A 12,317-nucleotide genomic window follows, 5' to 3' on the forward strand; every position below is an offset into this window, starting at 1 on the left:
TGCATCGAGTGGTTGCCACCCACACGACCCAACCAGGGCCAGGGACAAACTTGCAACAGAAGTACGTGTCCTTAGCGGGAACCGAACCCGGGACTCTCTGGTCCTCAGGCCGATGCCCAAACCACTGAGCCAAACTGGCCAGGGCTTTTTCTTTAAATTTGCCTTCATTACTAAAAAACAGTTTCATTGCCCTTACAAAATTCTTAAGGATAGACATGCAGGGAAAAGTGGAACATTAGCATGGAATAGAGGACAAAGAAATGGTTGCACACCAAGACAGGGCTTGGCAAGCTCTAGGCCAACCATTCTGTAAAAGTATTAAATAAGATCAATAGAGCCTGGCACATAATAAATATTCAGTAAAAGTAGCTCATAGCCAGACCACAGAAGAAACCCACCCAATAGGGAATTGAAAAACACTTCAATTTGGGAGCAAGAAGAGTGAATATTATTCTTTGCGTATCTACTGAAATGTTGACCTGCTTCCCTAGCCTCTCTGCAGCCTGGAAGTAATGGTTAAAGTGAGAGCTGCAGTAGGGGTAGCCCAGAAACTATGCTGGTTTTATTGGGGGGTGGTTTGAGGGGAAAGGTGCTAACCCCCACGGGCTGCACAGAATAGTGCAATTATACATCTTGTACTTGGAAAAAAGTGTTTGAATAAGCCAATGTACTTGAAGTTGTACAGTTAATGACCAAGTAATACTTTACATGGGCTGCTTTTTGTAAGATGCTGTAGGAATCAGCAGACATGGTATGAAGATATAACTTCTACCTAAGTACTATAAATTTTACTGTTCTGTAGCTTCTGAAATTTCTTAAAGAAGGATCAGCCCAAATATTATAATAAGCACAAAAGAAGACCAGAATTTGGGAAGACCATCTTTTGCTCATTAGGTTTCCTTAGGTTTTTCCCGACAATTTTAAAGTATTTTTTCATTGGTATTTTACTGCCAAGATATTGGAGAGGGGCAAACAACTCTTGTTTCATAAGAAATACAGGTTTTTCAGGAAAAGTTGATATTTTTTTATACTTGATTCCTTTCTCTTAGATTGACAGAATGGAAGTACCCACTAAGGAACTACTTAGCTGGTCTAGCCTTCTTGCTACATGTTGTACAGAAAGGGGAGGGTGCTAGAACTCAGGTCTTCTGATTCCTCGGCTAGTGTCGTTTTCACTGCCTCCTATTGTTCTGAAAATAACATTTAAAAAAATTTAGTGTAGAGGCAGTATATATACATTATCTTTAAGACTGCAGGCTCTGAAGCCAGCCTACCTGGATTAAAAATCTCAGAATTTCCTTTTTGCTAGTTGGTAATATTGATTAAGTTACTTAACTCTCTGTTCCTCCTTGGTTTTCTCATCTGCAAATTGAGGACAATAATAGAACCTCCTTCATAGGATTCTTGTAAGGTTTAAATGAATTAATGTATGTAAAGTGATTAGAATAGTACCTGGTACATGGTAAGTGCCCAAAGATTGTTAGCTGCTATTATATTTTACTTTCTTTATCTCCGTAGTCCTTATTTTAAGTAGAGCTTGATATTGTTAATTTTCTTATTTTTGATCTTTTAAAATATATATATATATATATTTTTTTTATCCTCATCTGAGGACATTTTTGCGTTTATCTTCAGACAGAGCAGGAGGAAGAGAGAGAGAGAAACATTGGTGTGAGGGAGTCACATTGACTGGCTGCCACCCACACGACCCCAACTGGGGCAGAGACAAACTGCAACTGAGGTACGTGCCCTTGGTGGGAACCAAATCCTGGACTCTCTGGTCCATAGGCTGATGATCTAACTGCTGAGCCAAACTGGCCAGGGCAAATATTTTTTTATTAATTAATTAATTTTTTTATCCTCACCTGAGGACATTTTTCCTTTTTTAAAAAAATTTTCACTTAAGGACATCTTTTCCATTTTTTGATCAGCTAGAGCGGGAGGGAGAGAGAGAAACATCAACGTGAAAGGGACACATTGAGTGGCTGCTACCCGCACGACCCAACCAGGGCTGGGGACAAACTGCAACCGAGGTACGTGCCCTTAGCGGGAACCAAACCCCGGTCTCTCTGGACCACAGGCCAACGCTCTAACCGCTGAGCCAAACCGGCCAGGGTGCAATTTTTTTTTCAAATTTATTTTCTTTATTGATTTTTTAGAGAGGAAGGGAGAGGGAGAGAGATAGAAACACCGATGAGAGAGAACATCGATTGGCTGCCATCTGCATGCTCCCCACTGGAGATTTGGCCCACAGCCTGGGCATGTGCCCTGATGGGGAATTGAACCAGCGACCTCTTGGTGCATGGGTCAATGCTCAGCCACTGAGCCACACTGGCTGGGCTTAAATATGTTTTTATTGATTATTTTAGAGCAAAAGGAAGGGGGAGAGAGAGAGAAACATCAGTTGGCTGCCTCCTGCATGCCCCCTACTGGGATTGAACCTGCAACTGGGCATGTGCCCTGACCGGGAATTGAACCTGGATATCTCAGTCCATGGGATGATGCTTAATCCACTGAGCCACACGAGCCGGACTCATTTCTGATATTAAGTCAATGATAACATTGATATAAAATCAGAAATAGTTGATATTTTGCTTCTAGGATGAACTTTGCAATGATTATAGTTTATGTGTGGACTATTATAGTTATGTGCTTGCTTTAGAATGAAGTAGGACCTCTGTTTGGGTGTGTTACTTGATTCTGTTTTTCTTTTTCCACAGCAATACAAGTTTTTGCGCTTTAGGAGATCTTTGCTCTCATTAGTTCAGCACAGCTGTATGGAATCACTGTTCCTGGTTAGAAATTTCTGCATTGTGTATTATTTTCTTGGTAAGAATTTATGCTTTTTGATAGTGTATGTGTTAGCTCATAGTTCAGAAAATGTTAGTGACAAAGTCATTCTTGATTGTTTTTGTGTTTCCTATATTTGTGTGTATGTGATTAGCTCTGCTGATTCATTGTTTAGATTGTCAGAGTATTCAGTTAAGGGAAAATATTGTTTAAAAAAATGTGGTATATACATACAACAAACTATTATTCAAGCTTAAAAAAAGAAGGAAATCCTGTCCCATAACAACATGGATGAATCTTGAGGACATTATACTACGTGAAGTAAGCCAGTAAAAAAAAAACACAAATACTGTATGATTTCATTTATATGAGGTGTGTAGAGTAGTCAGACTTTTAGAAACTAAAAGTAGGATATGATGGTTGCCAGGGGCTTAAACGAGGGAGAAGTGGGGAAATGTTATTCAGTGGGTATAGAGTTTCAGTTTTGAAAGATGAAAAGTTCTGAAGATCTGTTGCACAACCAGGCACATACAGTGTATGCCCAGTTAAAAACTGTTAAGATAGCCCTGGTTCTCAGTGGTTAGAACATTAGCCCATGTGCTGAAGGGTCTCAGATTCCATTCCTGGTAAAGGGCATGTACCTGGGTTGCAGGTTCAATCCTTATTCAGGCATGTGTGGGAGGCAACTAATTGAAGTGTCTCTCTCACATCTGTATTTCTCTCTCCCTCCTTCCTTGCCACTCTGTCTTAAAAATCAATGGAAGCCCTGGCTGGTTTGGCTCAGCAGTTGGAGCATTGGCCGATGGTCCAGAGAGACCGGGGTTCCATTCCTGCTAAGGGCACGTACCTTGGTTGCAGTTTATCTCCAGCCACAGTTGGGGTTGTGTGGGTGACAGCCAGTTGACGTGTCTCTCTCACATCGATGTTTCTCTCTCTTCCTCCCTCTCTCCCTTTTGCTCTGTCTGAGGATGAATGCAAAAGTGTCCTCGGCTGAGGATTAAAAAAAAAACATAAAAATAAATGGAAAAATACCATCGTGAGGATTTAAAAAAAAATCCAACATTCCCTAATACTATTTTCAGACTATAATTTTTCTGATTCTATTTTTTTCTATAGATACAATTTTACAAAATTGTTCTCACTGTGTATAGGCCTTTTTTTTTTTTTTTTTTAAATCCTCACCCAAGGACGTTTTTTGCATTTATCTTCAGATAGAGCGGGAGGGAAAGAGGGAGAAAGAGAGAGAGAGAAATGTTGATGTGAGAGAGACACATTGAGTGGTTACCACCTACACGACCCCAACCGGGGCTGGGGCAAACTGCAAAGGAGGTACATGCTCCTAGTGGGAACCGAACCCGAGACTCTCTGGTCCTCGGGCTGATACTTTAACCGCTGAGCTAAACTGGCCAGGGCCATTTTGTTGTCTACATTTTTCAGTTGTAGTTTATATAATCCATTTTTTTACATAGTTTTTAAAATTGTCATTCTAATGTTAATATTTTGTTTTATTAACATACTGTAATCAGCCTGGCTGTTCTCCCATACAGACATACTTTGTTTGACTGTGCTTCACTTTATTGCACTTCACAGATGTTGCATTTTTACAAGTTAAAGGTAAGCCCTGGCCAGTTTGGCTCACTGGTTGGAGCGTCAGCCCGTGGACCAAAGAATCTTGGGTTCAGTTCTGGTCAAGGGCATGTACCTCGGTTGCAGTTTAGTCCCCGGCCCTGCAGAGGCAACCAGTTGATGTGTCTCTCTCACATCGATGTTTCTCTCTCCCTCCCTCCCACTTTATCTGAGGATAGATGGAAAAAATATACTTGGGTGAGGATTTAAAAAACAAAAAACAAAAACAAATTAAAGGTAAGACACTCCGCTAGCCAAAAGATTACGATTTGCTTTATTGCATTGCTCTGGAATACTGCAGTATTACCAAGGTATGCCAGTAGTTGTATGTTGGGCTGACATAGCAGCCATGTCAGCATTTCCATGGTCAGCTATTTTTTTCATTTCTTTTATCCTCACCCGAGGACATTTTTTTTTGCATTTATCTTCAGATAGAGCGAAAGCTAGGGAGGGAGGGAGAGAAACATCAATGTGAAAGAGACACTTTGAGTGGCTGCCACCCACACGACCCCAACAGGACCTGGGACAAACTTCAACCAAGGTATGTGCCGCTAGCGGGAACCGAACCCGGGACTCTTGTCTGTGGGCCGATGCTCTTACTGCTGAGCGAAACCGGCCAGGGCTCTTTTATTTTTTTTAAATTGTATTTCCAGTGCTACCACTTTTCTTTTTTTTGTTGTAGTTTGATCTTTTTTGGCCAGTTTCCTCTTTCAGTTACTCATTTTTGTAAATGTTATGTGGATTTACCATGGGAGACAAGGAGGCAACACAATGACATACTTTGTTGTCTGTGCCTAAACTGAATAACTGATGTGAATGACCAATCATCAATAGACTATGAAAGAAGAGATGTGATTGGTCATAGATCATGGTTTGCATCTGTTACGTACATACTGATTTGCGTACTGAAAAGCTAGAAGTACTATATTGAGTTGCTCACAGTTAATATGCTGTGATAACTGAAATTTGAATTATGATATTGGAGAACTGATGTTAGTAGCTAAACTATGGGATTTGAAATATGTGCATATTGAAACTGCAAAGCAAGGACTGCCTGTATTTAGAAATTATTCTTTTTTCTTGCCCATTCCTAATCAAACAATCTAGCATTTAGACTGGGATCTTGATGTCTGCTTGGCTATCTAATCAACCTCATATTTCAAAGCATGATTAAGGTCTGCTTTTATAACAGTTTATGTTCATAGCTTTGTATTTTTTCCTCTCAGGCTATATCCCCAAAGCTTGGATTAGCACTGCTATGGATCTTCAGATAGATGAGTAAGTGCTCCCTGAAAAGTCTTAATTTTAACTTTTTTGGTTGTTTGCTTCTTTCTACGTGTTTTTAATTGGTTTAGCCTTTAAGAATTTTAAGAATTGGCCCTGGCCAGCTTGGCTCAGCAGTTAGAGTGTTGGCCTGCGGTCCAGAGAGGCCCGGGTTCGGTTCCTGCTAAGGGCATGTACCTCGGTGCAGTTTGTCTCCGGCCCTGACCCAGCCAGGGCCGTGCGGGAGGCAGCCACTCGATGTGTCCCCCTCCGCCCCCCCCCCCCCCTCTCTCTCTCTCTCTTCATCTCCCTCCCTCCCACTCTATCTGAACAAAAAATGGAAAACTGTTCTCGGGTGAGGATAAAAAAAAAATTTTAAGAATTGTATTTGTTTTTGCACACACATAGTTGACATAGTCTAAAATTCCAAAAGGGTATGTGATAAAGAAGATTCCTTTTGCCCCTGTCTCCAGTCATTCAGTTACTGTCCCCAGAAGTAAGCAGCAATTAATTTCTTGTTAGATACAGCTTTTATATTATATGAAAGTAGACTTCTTGAGTTGTATGATATGCCTCTTTTTTGCTTTTTTCCTCAATAATTATTCTATGCTATGTTGTGCTAGACAACCATAATGTTGTGACATTATTCTAATTTTGCCTACTAGGAAACCAAAATTGAGGAGGGTCATGTGACCAGTTAAAGGTCATAAATGGCAATCAGGTGTATTTTCTAGTTGTTTTCCCCATGCACTTTGCACATAAATAAAGCTTTAGTCTTTATTTTGCAGATAAATGTAAAATTTTTTGTTAGAGTTTATTCTTTTAATTACTACTATTCTACTGTGAGACTTTTTGTGTTATATATGGCCTTCACTGGTATCAGTTTTTGGGAGTAGGAATATTGGCATATATGGTTATTTATGAGATATGGTTTCTACAGGGTAGCTTTCAATCCTAACTTTAAAAGTTCCTGGGTAAAGTTTAGTTTGTCTTCTGTTTAATTGCTAGATGTGAACCGAAATGCATAGGTCATTTATTACGTTAGCCCAGATTTTAAACTGGGTTAAATGGAAAGAGAAAAATAATAATGATATTCAGTAGAAAGTTAACATAATACTTTTTTCCTTCTGTCGCTTAAAAAAATGTTTTGTTTACATGTGCCTGGTGTTCTGTCCCTAAAGTATGCCAGGTCCTCAGTAAATGTTTACTTAAAAGCTGAAAATAACTCCATTTACTGTGCCCACCATACCAGTGAATATCAAGGACTATGCCGAGCTCTCCTAACATAAGGTGTTTTAAATCTCATAATAGCTCTAAGAGGTAGAATAAAGAGATTATGCCTCCTTTAAATGGCAAACTGGGAGTGGCATGGGTCAAGAGATTTATGTTATCACAATACTTATAAATGGCACAGTAAAAGGTTCAAATCCTATTTTTACAGTTGCTCCATGTGTGATTATAGTGTTGTGATGACTTTGCTAATTGATTTATTCAAGGTTTTGGTTAAGATAGCATTCATTTTATTTAGCTTTCTAATAGAGTTTACTTTTTTTTTTTTCCTCTTAATTCCCTGAAGGGGTGCACCGTCCCGGAAGTACTGCAATACTGGGTTGGTGCACAGATTGGATGTAGAAAGCTCCTATTCCATCTACCTCCCTGTTTCTGAAATCCATGTAATATGTTGTCCTTTGGTATAGGATGTTCAGATATTAAATTGATAAGAACAGGTACTATGCTTGATCTTAGTCAAAAGGCCAAGAAGTGATTCTTAGATTATTTTAAAAGTAAAAATTGTTATTTTTAGTACTGTTTGCTTTTAACTACTGTTAAATGGTTTATAAGGTATACAAATAAAGCTGAAATGTGGTCCAGGAGAGGTACTAGTTATGTTGAATAATTTTTAAGTATCAAACTACAAAGCAACAATAATAAAATTTTACCCAACCGCTAGGGTTTGGCTTATAGGCTTGGCTTATTCTTCCTCCATAGTAAATGGCAGTGAAGATTTTAAACACAAGAAACTGAGTGCCAGTTTAGGTCTACTCTTCCCTTTAGGCTTCCTTTATGTTCTTTGTTAGAAAGTATTAGGCCGCCCTTATAATAATTAAGGAAAGAAACCTATAGTGTACAAAATGAGAGGAGTCTATTACCATTATTATTTACAAATAGGAATTATTTTTTCTCAGTGTTGAACCCCAAGTCTATTAAATGCTTAGATTGTTTTTTTCCCATAGGATTAAATACTAATTTCTGCTTTCATAGGCAACTTCATAGGCCTCTTGATACTGTGAGTGGCCTCTTGAATCTCTCATTACTCTACCATGTTTGGTTATGTGGCGTCTTTCTCCTGATGACTTGGTACGTCTCATGGATACTCTTCAAAATCTATGCCACAGAGGTTGGTACTGAGTTTTCTGTTATTACGTTTGTATTTTGGAGTACACATATTTATTTTAGTAGAGCACTGATCAGCATGTTGTATGCCCAAACCCATTTTGGTAAAATGGGTTTTGGTCTCTTTTCTGAGACTTCATTAAGGGTGTATCATTTATTAACCATCATTAACTTTTTTAAATTTATTTTTTAATGAGGAACAGTGTTGGTACTCTTAATTGTTGGAAACTAAACTGAATGGGCTTCCAGTGGTATCTATTTTCTATGCTTTATCTACAATCTAATTCTTTTCTGAAAATGTTAATTTCTCTGTTGAGTACATATTAGATGGGCCTGAATCTTAAAATATTTTATTTATTTATTTATTTAATCCTCACCTGAGGACATTTTTGCATTTATCTTCAGATAGAGCTGGAGGGAGAGAGGGGGAAGAGAGAGAGAGAAACATCGATGTGAGAGAGACACATCGACTGGTTGCCACCCACACGACCCCAACTGGGGCCAGGAATAAACTGCAACCGAGGTACGTGCCGTTATGGGAACTGAACCTGGGACTTTCTGGTCTGCAGGCCATCGCTCTATCTGCTGAGCAAAACCAGCCAGGGCCTGAATTTTAAAATATTTTAGGTGCTATTGATATAGATGCTATTAAAATATTTAAATATAAGACAATAAAATATGTTCTTTGAATTAAACCTTAAAAACTTATATTGAAGAAACATTTATATATATACACACATATATATATATATTTTGTTGTTGTTGTTGTTTTTCTTAATTGAGGATATATTTTTATTGATTTTTAGAGAGAGAGAGAGGAAGGGAGAGAGAAAGGGAAACATCTATCGGTAGAATCCCATATGTGCCCTGACCGGGAATTGTACCCCTCTTGGTGTATGAGATAGTGTTTCAACCAATCAAACCACCCAGCCCGGGCTGAAGAAATGTTTTTAATTTTTTCTTTTTTTTTTTGGTATGTGCCCTTAGCGGGGGCCGAACCTGAGACTCTCTGGTCCGCAGGTCAACACTCCAACCGCTGAGCCAAACCGGCCAGGGCCTTTTTTTTTTTCCTTTTTATTGACTTAGAGAAAGAGGAAGGGAGAGGGAAAGAGAGATAGAAACATTGATGAGAGAGAATATCGATTGGCCGCCTCCTGCATGTCCCCCACTGGAGATTGGGCCCACAACCTGGGCATGTGCCCTGGCTGTGAATTGAACCAGCAACCTTTTGGTGCTTGGGTTGATGCTCAACCACTGTGCTATACTGGCTAGGCAAGAAATGTTTTTAAATGAATGGCATTTAAATTGTCTTTATCATCCAAGTATTTAACTTGGAAAATGAGTGTTTCTGTTTCATTTAACCATCTCTGTAGGTTTATATTCTTTAGTGGCTTCAAAGAACCTTTGTTTCTAAAATTTGTTTCCATTATTGGAAGCCAGAGATCTCATAAAACATTTTAGAAAGTGGTATGTTTGTGTTAGTAACTTTAATGCAGTCTGTTTTTGCAAGGAACACTAAAAATGTTAATTTGGTTGTATTATCTCGTTTTATAATGAATTTCAATTAGTGCTACCTGAATGTAATAAAGTTATAAAAATACTCATTTTTATAGTCCTTTTGATTATGTTTGATAGGCTCATCTGTTCCCTGTTCAGCCACCATTTACAGAAGAGTCAGATGAATGCCTCCCGAAAGTTTTAAACAGCAATCCACCCCTCATCATAAAGGTACCAGAACTGTGTATTTTGTATCTTTATACAGTCATCTCTAACTTATCTTTTGGAAGGACTTAATCTTTAGTATATTTAGGTACTTAGATATATTTTTTGAAGGCCTAGAATATTTTAATACTGTTATATAAAAATCACTTACATGCTACATTGAATGCTGTTTACTTTTTCAATTTTCTTTCCAAGTGACTCAAATGAAAAAGTGTATATTACAGTTTATGTATACAAGGTAAGCTAATTCTGTATTCAGAATAGATATAAAAATATTTCCAAGCATGAAATACAATGATTGCATTAGCTTTTCACAAACTCCTCATGGTAGCAAAACAAATCACTGTTGATTTTTTATTCCCTTTTTTTTTCATCCTTACCCGAGGACATTTTTCATTTTTTGTTCAGGTTGAGTGAGAAGAAGAGAGAGAGAGAGAGAGAAAAACATCGACATGAAAGGGACACATCGAGTGGCTGCCACTCGCACGACCAACCAGGGCCAGGGAAAAGCTGCAAACAATGTACGCGCCCTTAGTGGGAACCGAACCCGGGTCTCTCTAGACTGCAGGCTGCCGCTCTAACCGCTGAGCCAAACTGGCCAGGGCACACTGTTGATTTTTTAAAATCATTTAGATCAGTATGTATTTTCACTCATGTAGTATTTTTGGCCATTATGATTAAGGGTAGTTACTTGGTAGTGTGTTTACATTCAGTGAACTCTCTTAAGATACGAATAATGATAATGCTCTCAAAACAAATTGTAATCAAAAGTTTAAGAAGTTGCAATATACTTACCAATCAAACTAAGTGAAAATAAATTTGATTTAAATTATACTTTGAAATTTTATTGTTTTAAAAATGTTTTTATTTTTTAAAAAGAGGAAGGGAGAGAAAGAAACATCGATGTGAGAGAGACACATCCATTGGCTGCCTCCTGCACCTCCCCCACAGGGGATGGAGCCTGCAACCCAACCCAGGCTTGTGCCTTGACTAGGAATTGAACCGGGACCTACCATGGACAATGCTCAATCCACTGAGCCACACCAACTGGGCTATATTTTGAAATTTTAAAGTAGATCTGCAATATATGTGATCCTGTTAAGAGGTCATAATAATTAAAAAAGAATTGAAATAGTTAGAATCCATAGATTTTATTGCATTCTGGAAAAGTTATAAACCAATAAGAAAATTAACCATTGAGGACGCTCTGGTTACTTTTCAGTATTGATTATGACTAATTTAATAGATAAACAAAAATACCTGTCATTCATTTAACTGATGTTTATTTACTGGGCAGGTGCCAGTCACTTCTAGTTACTTAGGGTATAATGATGAATAAAATAATAGCACAGCCTAATGGGAAAGGCAGATGCACAAAATGATGAAAATTGACTAGGGTAAGTATAGTGGGAACAACTTACTCTGCTTGGGACCAATGTAAGAAAGCTTCACAGAAGAGATGGTTTCTTGAATGGTGAGTGAAGCAGTTTGCCAGGGAACAAAATGAAGATTTTTGGTAAAAAAGTACCACAGGCATTGCATGTCTGCAGTGTGCTAGACACTGACTTTGAATGTGGGTGCAAGCAAGACTTTGTTCCTACCTCACACATTGGTGGTAGAACCAGATGAGACAAGTAAACATGCAGTTACAATAAATTATGTTAAGTGACACAGTTGAGGACTGTATGAGTGTATGTTAGTGTTGGGGAGACTAGGGAAAGTTCCAGGAGGAAGTGATGTTTAAATTTCTCAACATAGACATGGGGAAGAACACAGAGTTCTATATTCTTTGTAGCTGGAACCTCTACAAAGGGAGGGGTAGCCTACAGAGGGTAGAGGCAGGAAAGTTCTGGAAATCTAAAAGGAAGGTTAAATATTATTTTCTTTATGTAATATTTCAGCTAATTTCTCCTTAGATGTATCTCACTGCGCCTAATTCATAAATAAGATTTTATATAAATATTAAAAATTTAAACTGTGTATTTTTTTTCCCCTTTTAGTATTTGGCCTTGCAGGACCTAATGTTGCTTTCTCAATATTCTCCTTCACGAAGACAAGAAGTTTTTAGTCTTAGCCAGCCAGGTAATGCTAAAAATAATAGATCTGACTAGACATGTGTGTGCAGAAAGTATTCCATTTAAAGTTTTTGGTGAGATAGGTATATTTAATGTCACACATGGGTGAGCCCATTAAATGAAGTTATGATTGAAATCTTACAACAAAGTGTGTTGTGGTTAGAACTTAATGTCATCAGGAAAGGTATTTTTAAACTTTTATATTGTTTCCTTCAGCCCCCTCATTCCCTTAACTTGAAGAAACTATGACTTAGGTTAACAAGGTTGCTGGTTCTATTTCTGGTCAGGGCACATGCCTGGGTTTTGGGCTTGATCCCCAGTAGGGGGCATAGCAGAGGCAGCTGATTGATGTTTTGCTTCCACCTCAATATTTCTCTCTTCTCCCTTCTCTCTCTGAAAATCAATAAACTATTCTTTAAAAGAAAAAAAATAGAAAGGAGAAGATTT

The 12,317-nt window shown here is 38.3% G+C and overlaps 1 protein-coding gene and 1 non-coding gene across 2 annotated transcripts in view; one reads left to right on the forward strand and one right to left on the reverse strand.

Annotated features, from left to right (window-relative positions):
- NDC1 (NDC1 transmembrane nucleoporin) overlaps positions 1-12,317 on the forward strand; it is a 50,922-nt gene that overhangs the window by 13,095 nt on the left and 25,510 nt on the right. The window contains exons 6-10 of the mRNA XM_036255479.1: positions 2,721-2,829; positions 5,643-5,694; positions 7,942-8,077; positions 9,709-9,801; positions 11,796-11,877. Coding sequence (XP_036111372.1) covers positions 2,721-2,829; positions 5,643-5,694; positions 7,942-8,077; positions 9,709-9,801; positions 11,796-11,877 — 472 coding nt within the window. The remainder of the gene's footprint in view (positions 1-2,720; positions 2,830-5,642; positions 5,695-7,941; positions 8,078-9,708; positions 9,802-11,795; positions 11,878-12,317) is intronic.
- Positions 7,253-7,445, reverse strand: LOC118627450. The gene has a single exon (XR_004959186.1). It is a non-coding gene; the product is annotated as a U2 spliceosomal RNA (small nuclear RNA).

The sequence above is a fragment of the Molossus molossus genome, unplaced genomic scaffold (genome assembly GCF_014108415.1).
Source record: "Molossus molossus isolate mMolMol1 unplaced genomic scaffold, mMolMol1.p scaffold_m16_p_12, whole genome shotgun sequence".
NCBI lineage: Eukaryota > Metazoa > Chordata > Mammalia > Chiroptera > Molossidae > Molossus > Molossus molossus.